We start from the raw sequence: 20,476 nt of genomic DNA, 5'->3' as shown, positions 1-20,476 counted from the left end.
CCACCAGCCCAGGTTGCTCCAAGCCCCGGCCAACCTGACCTTGAATGGTTCTGGGGATGGTGCATCTTCCACCTCTCTGGGCAACCTGGGCCAGGGGCTCACCACCCTCACAGCAAACAATTTCTGCCTCAGATCTCATCTAAATCTCCCCTCTTCCAGTTTAAAGCCGTTCCCCCTCGTCCTATCACTACATGCCCTCGTAAAAAGTCCCTCCCCAGCTTTCCTGGAGCCCCTTTAGGGACTGGAAGGGGCTCCAGGGTCTCCCCGGAGCCTTCTCTTCTCCAGGCTGACCCCCCCCAGCTCTCTCAGCCTGTCCCCACAGCAGAGGGGCTCCAGCCCTCCCAGCATCTCCGGGGCCTCCTCCGGCCCCGCGTCCTTCTGCTGTTGGTGCCCCAGAGCTGGAGGCAGCACTGCAGGGGGGTCTCACAGAGTGGAGCAGAGGGGCAGAATCCCCCCCCTCGCCCTGCTGCCCACGCTGCCAGGGCATTTTGAGCTTCTCACCCACCAACACCCCCGACTCCTCCTCCCCAGGGCTGCTCTCCATCCCTTCCTCCCCCAGCCTGGACTGATCCTGGGGGCTTCCCTGACCCTGGTGCAGCACCGTGGGGTTAAAACCACGCTTTGGAATGGGCTCTCCTGGCTCTCTCTAATCTCCAGACCGCAGAATCATGTCCTGCTTTCACACGTAGGACATCCCGCGTTGCTGGAGGGGGCGAGCTGCAGCCCTGACTCGAAATCCCAGCGCCGCAGCTGGCAGCCCGCTGCCCACACCTGCTTCTCCTCCGCCTTGCTCCCTGCCTTATCTCCCCATCTTTCTCAAACGATCAAAGCCCCAGGAAAGAAAAACTGGGAGCCGTGGCCCTGCGAGAAGCAGCCCCGAACCCCCCACTAACCGCGACAGCCACGTGGCTTTTGCTGCTCCACGTCCTCCCTGGTCCTACAGCAAGCGGTACCTCCTCCTCCACCCGAGGATGCATTGATATTTTATGTTCCTTATTTATAAATAAATGGTATTTTAAGCCCCCCTCGCTCCTAACCTCGTTATTTACGTGCTGTAGCAGAGGTGGGTAAGGACAGGCCACGTCTCGCTGGGCGGCGGCAGGGTTCATGCGCCTGTTACTGGGGAGGGGGTGAGAATCGTTACGAATCTGCTCAGTTTTTTCCAGATCTTTTAGAAAAAAAAAAAATATAAAAAAATCATCAAACCTAGTGTGTCACCCCATTTTGGCTACATCATATTTCTTTGAAGGAAGAATAAACGTTTTCATACTTTAAGTGCAATCATCCCTGCCCTAAGGAATTGTTTATTTATATCTTAGTCCTACCAGCGGTAAATTCCATAATTATTCTTCCGGCAGGAGCGTTTGAAATGTACCTGCCCTGGCTTTTCTCGCAGGGTAACTCGGTACCGGCCATTGAGCAACCTCTGATCCCTATCCAAGCAGCCAAATAAACCATCCTTTATCCTGAGATGAGGGGATTAGCGCGCAGACTGTGTTAGGCGGGGGATTTCGGGAAGGCATCCGAAGTTTGGGGAATGGATACTCATGGAGCTGCCGGAGGATTTGAGCAGGTAGCTCCCGCCGGCTCCGTAGCAAATCCCAGAGATTCTGTTGTTTGGCCACTGCCTGTCTTTTATTTTTCCTTTCTTTTTTTTTTTGTTTTCACCCGTCTGCAGCCTTGCTGGGTCCGCGGTGGGACTGGGGGCAGCGTCCTTGCCTGTCTGGGGGGCACCCGCAGCCGGTCACTTTTAGGCTCGTCCAGTGGATTTTTAACACCAAGGGGGATCCCTGAAACGCGGGACAAGCTGCCAGGATGGTTGCCATCCGACCGGGCTATTCAAGGGCCCCCCAGAATTGCAGAAAATAGAAACAAGCTTAGAAATAAATCACTTTATCGTTCAGAAAATATTCGGGGAGAAAAAAAAAAATCGAATCGTGTTGTAACTGGGACATATTTCTACACCGCGTCAGTCCTAAATACCCTCCCCCAGGTGCTTCGGGGTGCTGGTCCACGCAGCGTGAGCCGCAGACGGAGCTGCCCGTGTGGAAGGAGAGGTCGGAGGGGTTTGGTGAGCAAATCCTCCGTGGGGTGGGCGGTGTGGCTACCAGCCAGGCTCCCCCCCGGCCCCCCACCGCTCCCGAGGGAGCCTTTGCCCTCTCCGCCTGTCTCTGATGATCACGGGTATTTCGGGGCCCTCTGGAAAACATCTGCTGGAAGAGGAAACGGGTACATCACGCAATGAACTTACAGAAAATAGGGACGTCGCCTCACCGCCGAGTTTCGGGAGAGGTCTCGGCCCAGGGGCGGTGGTTTGGGTTGGGGCAGCACCCCAGCGCGCCGGGGCGGCCTCTCGCCCCCCTCGCAGAGCGGACACGGCGACTCGGATCCCCACAGCTTTCGGAACGGTGCGTTGGGACCGGCGATCCAAGCTTTTCAGGGTATTTTTAAACACACGATGACTTTTGCTTCAATACGGTGAGCACGACATCAGCCTCAATGAATTCTTGTCCCATTGCACAAGGGGAAGGTATCTCCGGTTCGTTGGCGCCGGGACTCTCCCCCTTCCACTTCCCTCTTCCATTTCCTCCTTGTCCTCATCCTCACAGGAAAACCGGCCGAGGAAAACTGGCAGAGTGAGTCCTCTCAGGCTGAAACTGCCCCGGTGTGCTTCCACCTGAGCAAGGGCATCATCAGAGCTTAACGACGGGCTTTGTCCCTGCTTTGCTGACGTGCAGGTGCGTGACACAGATCTGTCAGCAAAGGGCGATCCGCACACACGCCCCCGGCGCAGTCATAGATACAGCGGCGTGTTCGCCCGCATTCAGAGCACGCGCCCGGAGACGAGCTCCTCGAATGACCCCAGTCGTGCGGTTCGCAGTGGGAATACAGTGCTTGGCTTCATCGGAATCCAACGTTTTTCTATCTCGGAATAAATTTATCAGAAAACGGATATTTTCATCCGTATTATTTGACCTTGCCTTGGACGTTTCGCTCAGTCCTTATGAGCTGCTCAGAAAGAATTTTACTTTAATTTGCAGACACAAAGCTCGATATCCCCTGCCCTTGCTTTTCCTGGTGTTCCACGCTAAAGCCAAAAATTTCATTTTTTTAAATAATGCTTTCCCTAATTATTTTCAACATTCTCCTCTTTCTTTCATACCATAGAAACTGGTTTTTTTCACACCTTTACAAGCAGATTACAGGAACTCAGGTTCCCTCCGACAGCTCACACTCTGGTTTCAAAGACCCGCGCCCACTTCTGTAACATCCGTCAGTGCCATGCATTAACCGCTCAGGCTGCCACGGATTTACTCTTTCTTCAAATAAATGGAGTAATTTTTGCCTGTTTTTTCTCTTTTTTTTTTTTTCCCCTCTTTTACATTTTTTTCGTCTCTTTTCTTTGTCCTGGGCACTCCTTTCCGTAGTCAGAAAACTCCCCTGACTGCCCAGCTGTACTTGGGAAAGCGCCACGTAAAATAGCGTCGTGCTGGTCAGCAAATCTCTTCCCTGCGTGTATTTACACTGAGAGATGCTGATTTTTCACTTTGGCATCACAAACAAATACCTGCTGCCGGGTTTGATCCCCGGAGCCGGCGGCTGATTGCAGGGGGAGCAAAAGCAAGCTGGATTTTCTCCCACCTCGTTCCCGGTGACCCCTTTGTCAGCTTGCGGAGGTCGGTGGCGTTGCGCAACGCGAAGGACGGGGTGCGGATTCGCCCTGCGAGTCCCGCGTTGTAGGTCGCGGTGTGAAGGTGGAAAGAATTCAGCTCAGCCGTCAGCCGGCTGCCCGGGTTTGAAGGAAAAGGCGCTGGGACGTTTGTTCACGTGGAAACGGAGTGTGTCTGGGGAAGGGTCAGCGGGCGCTTGCGCAGCCCGAGCTGGGGTTAGCACCGGTGTGCGAGTTTGGGTTTTGCAGTCTCAGTTTGAGGGACTTTTGGGGCAACGGCAAGTTTGGTATTCGCTTTGCCCAGAGCCATATAAACAGGGCAGCTCTCGGGGCGCAGCAAAGCTTCACCCCCAAACTCTGAGCAGCAGCAGTTGTTGGATGGGGAAGGAGACCTGCCGCTCTTGGTTTGTGTTTTTAAGTGCTATGAAAAGAGTTTAGACCTCACGATAAGTATTCTTTTAAGCATTTTTCAATGAACAAAATACATCTCTGCTGACATGAATGTCCTGTAAAGCAGGTGCGTTGTCAATAAGAAAGGACTTTGCACCATTCCCATTTGTTCATACTCCATTTTTTAGCCATTTGGCAGAGATTTAAACAGATAATGGGAAAAAATGCTTAGGGTGAAGATACCGAGCCCATTTTCATCGCAAGCAGAGTCGGTCGTGCTGTGCTGTGACACCAGATTGCTGCTTCTGGCAGTTTTGCTTCCAATTTCCACTGCCTTCGGTCCCTGCTGTGTCATCAGACTGCGGCCAGTGTGCCCTTGGTCACCCAGGGCACCTGAGCTCTCAGTGTCACCGATGCGGTGACCCCCACTTGAGGCTCACTCCAGCTGGCTCCCAGCTCCAGGTCCCTCTCGGCCGCGGTGGCGGTGGAGGATGGCAGCAAGCCGCTGTCTGCCAGCAGGATGCAGAGCCGAAGGGCTGGAAAAGCTGCTGGTTGCGAAGGGTTGCGATGTGCTAGGTGGCAATGCCACCACCGCATCCACGTGTCTCCTTGCAAGAGCCGCGCGTCTCCTTTTCCAGCTTTTGGTTTTGGCCCTTTCTGGCTTCGTCTAACCGAGACTGAAAGCTTTCTCCGGCGAGGACTCTCTGTGTTTATTTTCCAAACGCCGTGCCTGCCGTCAGGCAGCAGTCGGGAAATAATCCCATTTCGGTATATCCGGGATGGGTTGGACCTCCGTGTGGCTGGCCCCCGGAGCAGCTGGACTAGCAGAGCAAGCAGAAAGAGGTACTCAAAAGCACAGACACGATTGCCCGACCGAGCGATGCCAGCAAGGTAAACCCCGAGGCACACGACTGGACAGAATGGGACTTATTAAATAAAACTGTTTATTAAATAAATAGTACGGCATGCAGAATCAGCGCCTGGTTCTGCGTATCGTAATGCTTTCCTAATTCAGTACAATTTGCCGAAGCTGATATTTTTCATGGATTCCGTTTTCATTTCTTAACACTACTTAAGGAAGAAAAACAAACAAAAACACTAGGAAAAAAACACCACCGCTTAATAGTTGGGTGATTCTAAAAAAATCATCACGCTAACAAGTTTCTGTGTATTCACTGTTTTATGAGCGAAAAGGTAAAGATAAATACTGTTGGTGCTTTATTTTGTTAAGTCCCACTCTGCAGCCTCGGGTCCCTACAGACTGATCCGGAGCCCTGCGAAGACTCGAGGCCCGGGCGGCGATGCCACCTCCCTGTCACACCTCGGACCGTGCAGGAGCTCAGGCAGGGACGTTTCTTATTTCCCAAGGCACCGTCACGGGCTGCAACTCCTCTGGGGTTTTTAACGGTCATTTTGAACTCGGCGGGTAACACCCAGCTCTGCCGCCAAGAAGAAACTCGGTCAGAGGCGCTGTAATGGTTTGTGGCAATTAGACACAAAACCAGCCGAAGTATCACTCTTTAGGAAAATGCTACTCTCCATAAACCCTAATATAAACGTTACTGTGACACAGACAAAAGCTTGCCAGTGTAGCGCCTGACGTTTCCAATGGCTTTGAGCTCCTCCTCCTTCCTCCCCAAGTGTTTCTGATTTATTAATTGAGAGAACATAGTCCTCAGGTGTGGCACAAAGACAGGGGCCAATTTCCTCTTTGGGCAAGTTAAAAGGATTTTAGAGACACTTCCTTGTGTGTGTTTGGGAGCTGGTGCAGGGATTTTCCTTGGGAGTGACTGCCGAGAGGCTTCGCTCTCCCTCCCTTGGTCTAGGTACTGGAGTAGGAAAATGAAATTAAGACAACTCCTGGTTCAACAGTAGGATATTAAAACTGGCTGAGATAATTGTTAATGGGATAAAGCCGTCGATTTGTTTGTAGATTTGTCAAGCAAGACAGGACAGGGAAAGCAGCATCCTGGCCTGTATCAGCAATACCGTGACCAGCAGGACTGGGGCACTGACCATCCCAGGCACAGCTGAGGGAGCTGGGGGTGTTCAGCCTGGAGAAAAGGAGGCTGAGGGGAGACCTTCTCGCTCTCTGCAAGTCTCTTCTCCCAAGAAACAGGTGATCGGACAAGAAGAAATAGCCTCAAGTTGCGCCAGGGGAGGTTTAGATTGGGTATCAGGAAAAATTTCTGCACCAAAAGGGTTATCAAGCACTGGAACAGGCTGCCCAGGGCAGTGGCAGGGTCACCATCCCTGGAGGTATTTAAAAGCCGGGCAGACGCGATGCTGAGGGACATGGGGTAGTGGTGGTGGTGTCAGTGTTGGGTTGATGGATGGACTCAATGATCTCAAAGGCCCCTCCAACCCAGACGATTCTGTAAGGTGGGGGGGGGTCAGGGCAGCAAGACACGGTACTGTGGCAGGAAAGGACGGGGCGAGCGCACAGGGGTTTTCCAGCGCTTCTGACTCCCCCTCGTCCCACGCCGGCCCCACACCATTTCCTCTCCCCGCACAGCCACCGCTAAGGAGCGCAGCAGAGCGGCCTTCACGCTCATTTCGCTCGATTCTGGGAAAGACCCCGGTCCCCGGGAGCGCGGCCGGAGGCGGTGCCGCCCTGCTGGGCCCGCCGTTAGGCCTCCTCGCTCCTCCCGTCACCCCGCCTTCGGGCCGCGGCTCTTGAGGAGACAGGGCCGCACCAACGACGGGCACCTGGGGGACACCGGTCCCGGTTGAGCCCCGCGGCAGTTGCTATTCATGCCGGGGGTCTTCCCGGGGTCGGCGGGCCCCTTGAGCCGCTCCTGGGCGGCCCGACAGGCCGTGGCGGTACCACTGTCCCCCGTCATGGCGGCTCCGCCGCTCCCAGAACCCGCCGCGCGGGCCGCGGGGCACGCTGGGAGCCGCCGGCAGCCAATGGCGGCGCGGGGCCGCGGGGGCCGCCGGGAGTTGTGGTCAGCGAGGGCGGGCGGTGCCTCTCCTTCTTCCGGGCGCCGTGACGTCGGGGAGGACGTTGCGTGCGTGCGTGCGTGCGTGCGTGGGGCGGGGGGGGCGGGCGAGCAGCAGCGGCGGCGGCGGCGGCGGCGGGGCCTGGCGGGCGGCGGGGGCGGGCGGGGCGCCGCGGTGGAGGAGCTGCCCGCCGCTATGGAGCCCGACTCGGTGATCGAGGACAAGACCATCGAGCTGATGGTGAGTGACCCCTCGCCTCCCGCGCTGCCCTCCCCCCCCTGGCCCCCGGCCCTCCTCCCCCGGCCCGCCCGCCCGCCCGCCGCCAGGCCCCGCGGCCTGCGGGGGTCCGCCGCCGCCCCGCCGCTGAGGTGACTCCGGCCAGGCCGCCCTCGGGCCCGCTCTTCCCGCCGGGGGAGGGGATCCCCTCCCCACCTCCCCCGCGGCTGCCGGTCGGTCCTCCCGCTGCAGGCCGGGGTGCGACCAGCGCTTTGATTTCATTAAAAAAATAATAATAAAAAAAAATTAATTAAAAATAATAAAAGCCCTGTTGGGAGGCAGGGCCGGTGTGGGACGCGCGGAAAATCGCGCCCGGTGCCCGGGTGATGCGGGCACGCTGCAAAAAAACCGAAACCAAAATGCCCCCCGGGGCTCCCGCCGCCCCCCGCAGCCGCTTGAACCCGGCCGGGGCCGCCCCGCGCCCCCCCGCGAGCCCTCCCTGGGCCGCCCCGGTGGCGGTTGCGGGAGGCCGGGGATTGAGGGGGCGGATCTGGGGCTCCTCCAGCCGCGGGGGGCAGCTCCCGTCTTCCCGGGGCCGCACCGGTGCTGGAGCTCCCGGCCAGCAAACACGGTATTATTTAGCTGGACCTAATTGGTGTGTGTGTTATACCCCCTCATTAACGCTTACGCCGCTAAATTCGGGTGAGTGGCCAGATGGAAGCGATAGAAAGAAAAAGTTCAATTTTTAATATGAGCAAATCTTAGGTTTCTGTAGCCAAATATTAGGGGGCCCTAATTTTACTGCCTTTAGGCATGAATAAAATTAAGTTGTGAGTGCAGAGAGAGTAATTATTACTAAGTATCTTCTAACTTATTTGTCATAAGCATAATTTGCTTTCATGTACAAAATTTCATGCAATACTGCGACATTGGGTGGTGAAACACAAAAATTTGCTTTTAAGGCACTCTGAAGGTGAGTTGGGTTCGGTGGAGGCACTCAATGGGATTTTTAGCCAGCAGAGTTCTCGCTAAACTACCTGGTCTGGAAAATACAAACTTTCTTAGGGTGTTATCTGCTCTCAAGAAGCAAAAATTAAAAAAGAAAAAGTAAAAAAAGGCAAGCCCCAAAAAGCTTTGTGATTCTTTCAGTATGTGATCACTGGGGCCAGTAGCTTAAAAGCTGTTCTTAGTGAGCCTCCTTTCCTGATCCCTATCGATTCGGTGATCTTGCACTAAACCATGGGTGACATCAGAAGTGTTTCCGCGTTAGTGGACTGCAGTGTGGAGGGGAAAAGCTGGGGGCAGCTCTGCGGGTATCCGTTACAGGACGAGTCTCCTACAGAAAAGACGTCTGCTAAATTTCCGAGGTGTGACATGAATTGTAATGGCTTTTCTCCTACCTGGAACGGAGGGTTGCTAATATTCCTCAGCCTGGGGTTATGGGAGCTGTTAAAATAGCATTTGAGGCTGGAAGGTACGTTTGCCTCACTCAACTTTCTTGCTTGTCTTTTTGTAAATGCTCTCCCTTTTTAGAAGTCCTTTCTGTTTGGGCCCAAATTGTTAGCAGGCAGACGCAAATGTGCCTTCTGCTGATAATTGTGCCCTCTGTTTAGAGAGAAATGGGAAATTTGCTAATGGATGCAAGTATCAATGGGGTTATTCAGATTTTTATTACGTAGTAGGAGATTTAAGAAAGAAATTTTTCTTTCTTTCACAAGAAATTAATAAATATGAAAATGTAATAAGATGAACAATTCATTCTGTAGTTTCCACTAGAAAATAGTACTCTGTAAAATGTAGTTGGTAGTTGAATTTAATTTCAACCTTAGTGAAGGCTTGCGTAGAAACATTTTGATTTCGGTGTAAATGTTTCACTAAAACCCTTGAAAGTCACTCCTAAACGAAGACATGGCTTGGAGGTTCTGCCTTCTTGTGTGTTGTAGGAGATAAGGTTCTCCAGAAGATTTGTTTAAATACACAAAGCGGAAGCCGTATTGACAGAGTTTCCAGCCAGTGATTTCAGTATTGTATGCAAACTCTGGTATCGGTTGTTAATGCTGATGGCAAACATCCCTAAACCAGGGATCATCGTAGCCTGTCAGAGGTAGTGGGATGCTTTTCTTTGGCAGAGTGTTATTGTTTACTAAAAGCAGGATGTTTTATGCCTCTCTTTGATGCAGGAGGTTGGTTTTGGTGCACTTTGGGTACTCGATTGCTTCCCTCCATTGCCAAGGATAAATCTGTAGGAAATACAGGGGCAAACGTGTGATATAGAAGTTCTGAGGAGCGAATACAGTGTTGTTCTGAGGGGCTGATAAACAAGAGATAATGTGTCCACATGTTAATTGCACGGAATTTTCAGAACACGATGTTCTAGCCCTCAACTGTGCCTTCACTGGATAGATCATTTGCATTTATGTAAAGAAAAATCAGTCATGGAAATAATACCGATCTATTTTTAAAGCTGGAATCTAAGAGAAGTATTTTAAGTTTCAGAGTGACAACTTTCATTTGCCGTATGAAGTTTTAGCGAGTGTTCTGAAGTCACGGTATCTTTTAGGGCAGCTTAAGGCTTTACATGTCTTGTTCTGGTTTTGTACATTGTGTCATCTAGCTGTTTTAACGGTGATGAGCTATTGATTTAGTTATGACGTTTCATTTGTAGATGGTATCTAACTACAGGGAAGGTACCCGTTGCCTGTAGAGGTGATTCCAAGAGGCATGAAGCCTCGAAGTTTAACTTGTGTTGGCTGTGGGAGGTTCAGATTTAGGCTAGCAGGGAATGTGACGGGGGTTGTTTTTAGTTTAGGTACCTTCGTACTTCACGCTGTCTCAGTTAAATGCTTTGCGTGAGTGGGCAAACTATTAGAAAATGAGTAGTAAGGAAGTAATCCGGAACAGATGGAGGGCTAGCCAAAATGACTGAAAGGGCTCTTTCTTCCCCTGGTTTTGATTTTTCTCTGTGAAATTAGATAACTGTAACCTTTTTGCTCTTTCAAAGAACCAAACTTTTTTTCTTTCTTAAGGTGAAGTACCATGAACAATGCTTTGGGAATTAGTTTTGGGTTTGTTTTTTTTTTACCTACAAATTCATAGTTGTGTCTAAAATCCGTATTGTTCAGTTGTAACGAACCTGTTATATGAGTTTGTCTTCAATACCTGCTAAAGGCCATTTTCTGAGAAAGCTTCACTGACGCCGTACTTTTGTTTTACCAGCAGACTGTCAAAGTAGGGGGTAATTAGCTGCTTAGTTTGTGTTAAAGTGGTTGTAAAAGAATACGTAAGTATTTGCAAATATGTTTGGTTTTTTTTAATACAGGTTAAAAAGTTATGCGTTCATGGGGTGAACTGCGTGCAGCATAAGATGTGTATAGGATTAAAAAAAAAAAAGTCTCTTTTGCTCCCAGGCTCCCACCAGACGCCTATGGGACACGGTTGCTGAAGCAGGAAACCAACTGTGTGTGAATTCTCTCACTTACTGAGCTTATTATCCTCGGTCTTTCCGCTGTGTCCTTGGTGCGCATGCTGTCCTCCCAACAGATCCCCCTGCTGCAGAGTTGGCAGTTTAAATTCAATATAACACCGGTCCCTGGTAGTAGCATGAAAGGGTTATGGAAAGACCATGCCTAGGAATAAAACCGGCAAGTGCTTATTTACATTGAATTATCACTTGTATCTTAAAGTTATATATATGGAAAATATTCTTCATAATATATTACCTTTATTGTCTTGAACGTCTCTCTCTCTGTCTTTCATAAAAGTGTCCAGTGTTTAAGTGCCTCTGTAAATAATAAATGAAGAACTCTAATTGAATATCTTGCCAAAAGTCTCTCAGTTTTTCCTGGCAGAACTTTGATGTGAGCTGAAGGTCTTCAAATTCAAAAGGTAACAATCTGAGGATAAAGTGTTTCCCGTAGGCATGCCTTGCCAGCAGCAGCTTCTGTAAATGGTGCCAGCGGTACCTGGTGCCTTGGGTTACTGCAACTGGAGATGGCTGTGCCCCCAAACTATTTAAAGCTTTACAGTGCAAAATAAATCTTAGCATTCTGTTTGGAAACTCAAATACTGCTGCTGTATATATCTCAGTAGGGATACAGTATCCTGGCTTTTTTCTTCCCTTTCTGTCTCAATCTTGCCTGCTAAGCAGGCAGTTACATTTTTGTGATTATTTTTTTTTCTTTTTTTTTTTTTTTTTGCTACATGTTCTTAGAGGAATCCCTCAAAGAGTTTACTTTTGTAGCGGTAGAGATACACAGACTGACCAGGCAACGATCACCTTTGCATCTGAAACAAAGGAAGTAGTGTTCTAGCTAAAATGTGACGGGTTCTTAATCAAAGGCAGGGAGTAAGTAGATGGAGAGTTAGTAAGATGTTTGTAAACCTGTGTGTAACCTAGTTGTGCTTTCTTCAGTAGGATAACAATCTATTTGCTTTGCAGTTATTTTTTTTTTTTTTAATCTTCAATAGCTAAATTAGAGTTGGGAGCTGCGTGTCAGACGTTTAAGCATGCAGTCGATGGCGTACTGGATGGTTTCCTACACGGGGAAGAAAAGAAAATGGCTAGAGCACATCTCTAAAGAGGTGGTGGTTAGGTAGGAAGGCACAAACGAGCCTTTGGGGCAGGGGAGGTGAGATCTGTGCTGCTGCAGAGGCCATCGCAGTGACAGTCACATTTCAGGGAATGCCTGTAAGAGGAAGGGTACAAATATAAAGAGAATAGATTGCTGTGACTTTGGCAGCGGTGCAGAAAATGGGAAGGAAGAGCTGAAGAAAACGAATTAGAGCAAGGCAACTGCATTTAGAGCCAGCAGTGATGATGAAATGAGGGAAGTGGACAAAGAAGGGTGGAAAGCTGTATCTTTTGGGAAGGGTTAGATGAAACAATAGACTGAGTGGGGAAAGGGGGTGGCAAAGGAAAGAAGGAGAATACACAGACGGGCAAAGAGAGGTTACAAAGAAAAAAGTTAGCTGAAATTTGTGGTTGTTGAGGCGACAGCCATCAGTTTATACCGGTGAAGGAAAACTGCAGATGCTCCACTTGTAGGGAGAATTCTAAAACTAAATTGCTTTTAGTTCTCAACAGGGGAAACTTTTTGTTGAGTTTCTTGGGGAGGCTAAGTGTTGGTGTTTCATCGAAGGCTTTTTAAATCTCATTCGAGATTCGGAGCCTTTTTTTGCCTCATTTTCTAACGTTACTAAACTTTTTTGACCTTTGCAACAATGCTGAGCAAGTAAGATGCAGCAGAGAAAGTTCCCTTGCTGCCCGAAACACGTGTGTAGCTTCCTGTGTGCGTGAGCACCGCTGGGTAGTTCCCAGGCCGCCCGGTTGCCCGTGAGCTCGGGCTTGGGACTGGGAGGCCCTGAATTGTGCTTGTAAATCCAGTGTCCAGGTGTCACTGTGGAATGAGATCCCATCTCTGCAGGCACGCTGGTATGCGCGCCAGCTGCCCGCTCTGAAGTGCTATTGGATTGCTCCTTTAAAAAAGTTGTAAAGCACACGTATGCCATTTCTGCATTTCAGCCCACGCCGACTGTATCCCTTGGGCAGAGCTGGTGAACGTTGCTAAAAATTTGGGTCGCCGATGAGCGTTGCAGCAGCATCTCAGCAAAACAAACTGTACCCTCAGAGAGACTTGGGAACGTTCTTTGAAGGATGGATGTACCTTTTCATTTCATGTGTGTTTTGTAAAACACCTTCACTACTTGTTAAATCAACTTGATATATGTCTTTTGATGCGTTATGTTTTATTGCTGTGGAGTTCAGAGGTCACCGTTGCTTTGGCATTTTCAGTTTCATCTTCCCGTGCTGCTTTGAGTGCTTGTGCAGCAGCGTGCAAAGTGAGATTGCTGATGGGTTTAAAATGAAATGGATGTCGCAGCAAACGTGCCAATGCCAGAAGAATGATGTGTGGGAGAGACTAAGAGACCATGGTTATAAGAGGGCTGCTCTGTGACAAGTAATTTTTTTCTTGCAAGGGAGAAAATAAATTGAAGGGAACTGAGAATGTATACTGAGTTGTTTAAACTAATGCTGATTAATAACAATACTTATGTTCCAGTGTTTTTTTTCTCTGGTGATGTTGTCTTTGTACTAATGCTACTGTTTATGTTGTTATATAATCTGATTTCTTGGTTTGATTTTTGTAGTATTGATAGTGCCTCATTATTTGCAGAAAATCCACTTTTTCTGGAAAATCCCTTCCTTCCCCAGTTTATTGGTGTGTTTATGAGCTCAGCGGTGCGACATCTGACAGACTCCTCCATTTGCCTGTCCTACATCCACACATTTCCCAGTATGAGTAGTGCATGACCGAGACCAGATAATGCAAAAATAACGCAATGCCGTTTGTATTTTAACAACAAAAAAGCACTGACTCTTTTTAGAAACTTAATTTGCCTCTCATGCAGGGTAAATTAACAATGGGAGTGTTTGGCGGCCTGTAGTTTCTTCATTGCTTTGTTAATCCAGGTCCCCTCAGGACTTGCATCTCTGGGCTTCTACCCCAGGAAAGTAACATTTTTATTGGTGACCAAAGAGTATTTCAGCTTCCCAGGCCCATTTTTTGTACGAGTACGGACAGAAATTTGTAAGATGTAGGTAGGTACCTACTTGCTAGGAATAGGGACTGACGCGCTTTCTGGGTAAACTGGTAAAAGCTTTTCGGGTCAACTTTTAGCTGTGTCAGCGCTACAAGACTTTGTTTTGTTCATTGACGTAGAGGAGAAACACAACTATATATTCAGTGTCACGAGTTGCGGGGCTGCGTTCTGAGCGTCATGCTGTTGAGAAGTTCTTGAATATGGAGTTTTGTTACAAAAGAAGTCATGACAACTTGCCTTCTTTGCCCTTTTGTGAGGCCGATGTTTGTATGTCAGGATGCCTCACACGATGATGTCTTCTTCAGATCTTCAGTCATGCCAATTTAAAGTTTTCAGACAAAAATACGTACAGCTTTTTTGAAATCTATAGTCAGAATCTGTTTGCAAAATCTAAGTTACAATTACAGCTTGTATTTGATAGGAGAATCTTTTAGGCAATTCTGTTTGGGCAACAAAGGACTAGCTAGGGCAACTTGATATTCAGGCTGTCTCCATCACTCCAGTGCTTCTCGAGACAAAAACTGGACCTGTGCTGTAACACTTGCAAATATTTTTCAGGAATAGCCTCCATGGTGAAGCGCCTCTCCTTCCAACACCCTGCTGGCTCTGTTGTGACTTAGCAAATCAGTACATTTATATAATTTTGATAGCTGGCTTCTTACTGAGCTGTATTGTACTCTTAAAATTCTGAGTCATATGCCTTGACATCTTATCACTTTACTTGGCAGCCTTAAAAATCCTAGATTGGACACGATATCAGGCTTACAGTGCTGCTTTGTCCTTGAAATGTCACCGTATAGTCGACTGTTGCTTTACCAGTGGTAGAAAAGCAGAAAATCACCCTGGGATGAGGATGCCCCTTTCATGGGGTAGCTCTGGGACATCAGGGCCGTGACTGTCCTCATCGACAGCTGGGGAGAGTGGCAGTTTCTCCCACCCTTCTCCAAGCTGCTGGCGCTTTGAGATGTGGGGCACGGTGGCGTAGGCTGAAGAACGCTTGGCTCAGCTCTGCAGAGGGGTTGGAGAGCAGAGGAAAGGGTGAGAGACAGAGGTGACATATTCTTCTGTGGATGTGGCAGCATTATGTTCTAGAAAATGTTGCTGTTGCTTCTGGCTGCTGTTAGGGGAAATTCTGTAGGCTGTATCTCAACCTTTTTGAAGATCTGACTGGTAGGTGCGCAGTCTGGTCTCTCTAGGATATACTTTCTGCTACACACGTAGTATGGGTTTTCTCCAGACTCCATCTTCTCTTAGGGGTTATTGTTAAAGCTGCCTTAGATTAGTCACTCTAAACATACTGCTGAAAGTGTTGGATGAAGGCCTTTTATCATCTTGCTCAGTAAGAGGTGACTTTTTCTCGTCTCAGGAGTAGCGTGCCTTGGCTTCCTCTCTCCTAGTTGTAGATTGTTTTCCAGAGACACAGCGATACTGAAAATTTACTGAATTCAGCACTGCCATTCGGATCATAAGCGTCTTGAAGACTCCGTCTTGGTGCTGCAGATAGGTGAGGCAAGTCAGGTCACTTGGAGTCTGGAAACAGGGAAATAAGCATTGCAATAAAACGCTTTAGAGCATGTCTGTGGCAGATTAGGAGAACTGTATTGGACTGTTTTGAAAACCTGCGTATTGCTGTGTTGGCAATTGATGGAGTTGTGAGGTGTGAGCTGGCGGTTGAAGCTTTAGCATTTGCTTTGTTATTTGCGTTGTAGTTTCTTCTCATCTTCCTTAATCTTTGCAAAGTGCAGCCCCAAAACATTGGTTGTGCATTGGGTGAGTCAGGGCAGGGGAAAGAGCAATTTCTTGTCCCTAAATCCATTTCTTTGTCTTAGATCCACCAATCCGATGACCCCACTAACGTAGTTGTTACCGGACTGGTAAGGTGGCTAGGTTGCCTTGTCTCTCTAACAGCATTAGGAGTACGTAATTGGGATTTCGTTCAAGAAAGAAGTAGATACACCAAGCTGAAGATGATTGGCTGCTCTCTTTTAACAGACAAGTCTGAGAAGGAAAACCCATTCGAATCCCCTTTCATTCTGGATTGGTGGATCTGAAGCCCAGAAACAAAGTTTCAGGTAAGAAGTCACCCTGTACTATCTCTTGCTGCTTCTGCTTAGATGAGTTTGTCTGCAAATTCAGTATCTTGCTTTAACTGCTTGATGTCCCTAAAGCGTTAGAACACACCAAGTTAGCTGCTGAGCTCAGAGTAAGAAAGGGTGTATTCAGTAAATGCACATGCAGTTTATTAGGAAGTTGCAAATCTACCGTGGAAAACAGGCCTAGGAACACAAGGTAAACTTGTCTTCTGCGGAGCTGGGAAGCAATATCTACAGGTACAGGGGCACTAAGCCAGTGGCTTCTGAAAGGAGAAAGCAGCCTTACCAGTGACTTCGGTGAACGTCTTACTCAAGTTCAGGAAAGTAACAGCTCTCTGCTCTGACTTCTAGCTGTGTATGAACCTCTCATGAGTTCATCAGAAATGTAGAGAACTCGTCTAGTTGTTCGTAGTACAAATTCCAGTGGCTTTTACCCTGCTAAAATGCAATTTGAAGTTCTGTTGTGGGCAGCACTTGGAGTCAGCCTTTTAAATCCTTCATGAGATTTCAACATAAAGTTCTGTTCCGAGTTGTTTTCAAAGCATAACTGAGCCAGTTGCAAGGCACGGTTTTCAAGTGGAGCTTTACAGTTATAGCAGATTTATTTCAGAGTAAGGGGAGTATGGTCGCACTTTGAGTCACATTCATCTGAGACTTTGAGATGACTGTAAAAGGCTACAACATCTAATCCTAAAGACAAGTTTGGAAGGTATTTGTGTGCGTTAGGAAGGAAAGCCGGGTCCCTGGCTTATAGAGATATAAACTTACGCGAGGTAAATACTTGGTGTGAAGAGGAGACCTGCAGCTCTCGTAACGCCCAGCTTTAGTGTAAGGCAGTGCTTTAATGAACTTGGCAACTTATTTCTGAAGTTAGTAGGAAGCAGTATGCCTCAATTCCTTTTGATATTAATAGCAATAACACTAAGCCGCTTGAGTGTTCTCTTTTATAGACAGCTATTAAAGCGAATGTTAAGGCCTCAATATTTAATCTACTGCAGAAGAAACTCTTGTAGGAGCTGTTGATCTTGTGTATCGTTTTAGCTCTGTGTTTGTTTTGCTGGCGTGGTATTTTGTGCAAAAATTATACTTGAATTTAATTGATGAATACATATATAATGAATTATTTGCGCACAGGGTAGTGTTGTTTCCTGGTTTGATTTTTTTTTTTTGAGTACTTTATTTGGTTAGGGTGGAGAAGTCTTGGGCATGCTTTTTTAGGATAATTCTTTAAAAAAAATCTGAGGGAAATACTCATTAACCTTAGTGTGACACATTTGGTGCAGTCTTGTCTGATATCAAATTGGATTTGTCCCACGCGTGAATCAGACTCACCTTGGAGTTAACACTGCAAAATAACATCTTCCCGTGCAATATTTGCTGTTCAGGGTGTGCCTTTTTCTAAAATGAGAGAGTGGGAAGGCAGAAGTGGACTTGGCATCTTTAATGACGAAAACTGAAAAGAGGAAATAATTTAAAATACACTGGGGGGGTGGGAAGGGGAAGCATAAATGTGTACTCCTGATGATTAAGATCCCCGATGTTATGATATTTAATATTGCTTAACTTTTTGAAACATGAAACAGTCCTATCAAAGGCAGTAGAAAGCTAAGTTGAACTCGAGTGCAAGTATATGCAGGTTGGAGGCTTAGTCCTTGCCCAGGTTTCGAATCTTACATTTCAAAAGGCAAAATGTAAGTCAGGTTTCAAAGGCTATGTAAATGTTCCTCTGCAGCATTTGATGCACAAACCCTGAATGTGAACTTAGCATTTTATTATGTGCTGAGCCCTGACTTCATGTGCATTACTCGTTGAGTTAAAGTGTACGCTGCCTTGTCTATGCTAATTTTTAGATGGGGTTCGTATTATTTTTAGATTGTGTTAGGCCTCATCCTTAAAAACTTAACGCAGAAAAAGTGTCTAAGACAACTTTTACCATCTTAGACAAGTTTCGGCCACGTTTTTCTAAGTGTTTACCTTATTCACTCAAAGTTTCTATTGCTTCAATTGGCAATGCTAGGTCTTTTTTCAGTACTTCTCTTTTTTTCTCTCCCCCCCCCGCCCCCCCCGTTATGATTTACTATGAGCAGGTGTGCTGCTGTCTGTAGATGTCTGTAACACCTCGGTTCCTGCTGCATAAAAGCTTGGGAAAGCCATTTTTCTTTTGAAATGGCCTTTTCTTTTTTTTTTTTTTCAATATATAACATAGGATACGTTCATGCAGAAAGGAATATCACACTTCTGGAGTTTCGAAGCAGTGGGAATTGGGATGCATGTACATGACGGAAGCAAGGGTTAATCTAAATACTGTGTGTTTTGGAAAGTTTAGATGATTTCAGTGAACATTCAGAGTGATTTATGTAAACGTATCAGGGTTTTCTTCCTAGTCTTTTGTGTCTTCCTGGAAACGAGCTATTGCATCTCATAAGTATTACCGTGACGAGTAAATTATAACTGAGTAAGATTGTTGTTATATTCAAAGAAAGCATTTAATCTTTTCTCCCCTGAATCCGTATTCCTTTTGTAGCATTCATTTTGTTGTAGCAAGCGCGTACTTTGATCTTCAGGAGCAGAGCGGGACTGCGTTACCGATCACCCTTCTGTGAATTCATTGTCCTATCTAGAAGAACGGTGTGGTAATGAGGAGAATTTATCTGATAAATTATTTTCCCTTTGTCTTGCTTTAAATTTCCTGATTGCTCACTTAGTATTTTTCCCCAAATGCAAGAAGCTTGCGTGCAGAGCTTGAATGGCTATTGGAAGGTTGTAACATTGAGCGATTTTTATTTTGAATGGCAATCATTTAGCTAAACAGACTTTTCTAATGGAAGTGTGACTCAGCTGTTGGCTACCTATTTTTATTTTTTTTTAGAATGATCTGGTAACAATAAAGGAATAATCAAAAACATTTCACAAGTTAAAATGAGTTTGCCACGCTGTGGATACCTATTTTTGAGAAATTCGCTTTTGCATTCATCGAAGGACAGAAACGCAGGAGTAAATTACATCTAAGACAACTTTCTTGACCTGAGAACGTAGCTGTTCTTAAATTGAAGCAGAACACTGGAATGCGTATGTAAAACTCCGTGGGTTTTGGAAATACCTTGTACGAATGGTACTCAAAAAGCCTTCCAAATCAGACACTCAAGACTGGACGTGAGATTGCATTTTGGACATGGAAAAGGTGGTGATGTGACGGCACCGAATCCAACAAACTTGTATGGAGCATGTGAATACACTGCATCTCTCAAGGGACAACTTGGTTTTGAAATGAGAATAGGAAGAGTACAAAGTGCTACTATTGGTCTGCCGTAAATTGTTTCTTTGTTTTGGGGTACCTCGGCAAAGATATTAAATGTCGTACCAAAATGCGTTACCGTGCCAAGCCAGGCTGTCGCTTGTGGAACACCCATCTTTGTGTTGTGTGCATGCCCCCACACTTTATTGCTGACTAAGTGCTCACACTTAAGACTGCACTTCGACATTTTTACTTTTTCACCTCTTGCAAATAATCAGCCTGCTCGTTCCGATGTCTAGTTGGTTCAACACTGTTCTGCTTGTCACTGTTTTGAATAAAAATCTCTTAAAGTGAAAACAGCAGGTAAGATCTGGATGATATCCCAGCTAGCAAAAGGGGACAGAGTTTGAGTAGTTGGCAACTATTCCCTGCCGAGTGTAAAATAATACTGAAGGCCTTTGAACAGTGTTGCTGCTTTCTGGTTTTTTTAATGTCTGATTATCGTTAATGCTGATTTTTGAGAAACTGAGATCTGAGATTGATATTAAATTTGATTTGGGAAGCATATAGCTTTCATAAAGGGGCATGCTGCCCTCAAGTCTGAGTTTGCTTTTCAGAAGACCTCTGTCCCAGCATTCGTTCTGAGCTACTGGGAAACGTGTCTGGCATTCCCAGCCATAGAGAGTTTTAAGTAACGGCAGTCACCCTATGAATTTATCAATATTAAGTGTTAATGGAAATAAAGAAGTATCGGTTCTGTTAGTCCTGGCCTAAATCACAGGAAACTAAACAGTAAATTAAAATTTCGGATAGCACGCGAGTTTCTTATAGCTTAAAAACCTGTAGAGAATTCAGAATGAAGGTTGGAGTTTTTTGGTTGTACCTTTTTTGCCCATCCAAATCTCTGTTTGTAGCCCCGTGGACACCCAGAACGTGAACTAACCCTACTGAGGAGCTGGTTTGTCGTCAGGAGAACGTCGGGAAAAACATTTCAGACTTTAGGATTTGTACACTTTAATGATTTGTTAGGTTCTAATGTTCAATTTAGTTTTGTAATAAACTGCATAAGAAAAAAGTTGTTGCAGGAGGAGTGAATTAATGTAATTAGTCATGCTCTTTGAAAAAAAATGGAGTCAATTAGCTCCTTCAGTTGTTTTACTGTGTTTTTCTTTGAAATTCCAAAATGCCTCCCCTTGCCAATCTTTTTTGGGCTCTGTCTAGAAACTGATTGTTCAAAAGCAAGGATATTTTTGCCTTAAGAACAGAATTTCCCAAACTGTAAACGTACCAAAAGATTTTGATTCCTTATGTTATCTTGTACAAATGCAG

General features: G+C 46.9%; 1 protein-coding gene across 4 annotated transcripts in view; it reads left to right on the top strand.

Moving 5' to 3' along the window:
* The first annotated feature begins 7,118 nt into the window (after positions 1 to 7,118).
* The window catches only part of FBXW11 (F-box and WD repeat domain containing 11), a 75,979-nt gene continuing 62,621 nt past the window's right edge, over positions 7,119 to 20,476 (top strand). For 2 of the 4 annotated variants that reach the window (XM_054216891.1, XM_054216889.1), the window contains exons 1-2: positions 7,119 to 7,243; positions 15,812 to 15,891. Coding sequence is in view for 2 of the 4 variants with exons in the window: in XM_054216890.1 (XP_054072865.1) it covers positions 7,199 to 7,243 (45 nt within the window). In the remaining 2 variants the exon portion in view is untranslated. The remainder of the gene's footprint in view (positions 7,244 to 15,811; positions 15,892 to 20,476) is intronic. The other 2 variants (XM_054216890.1, XM_054216888.1) reach the window with 2 other exon arrangements.

Source organism: Rissa tridactyla, chromosome 11, assembly GCF_028500815.1.
Source record: "Rissa tridactyla isolate bRisTri1 chromosome 11, bRisTri1.patW.cur.20221130, whole genome shotgun sequence".
Taxonomy (NCBI): Eukaryota; Metazoa; Chordata; class Aves; order Charadriiformes; family Laridae; genus Rissa; species Rissa tridactyla.
Note: the sequence above shows the minus strand (reverse complement) of the source record. Positions and strands in the feature narration are given on the sequence as shown.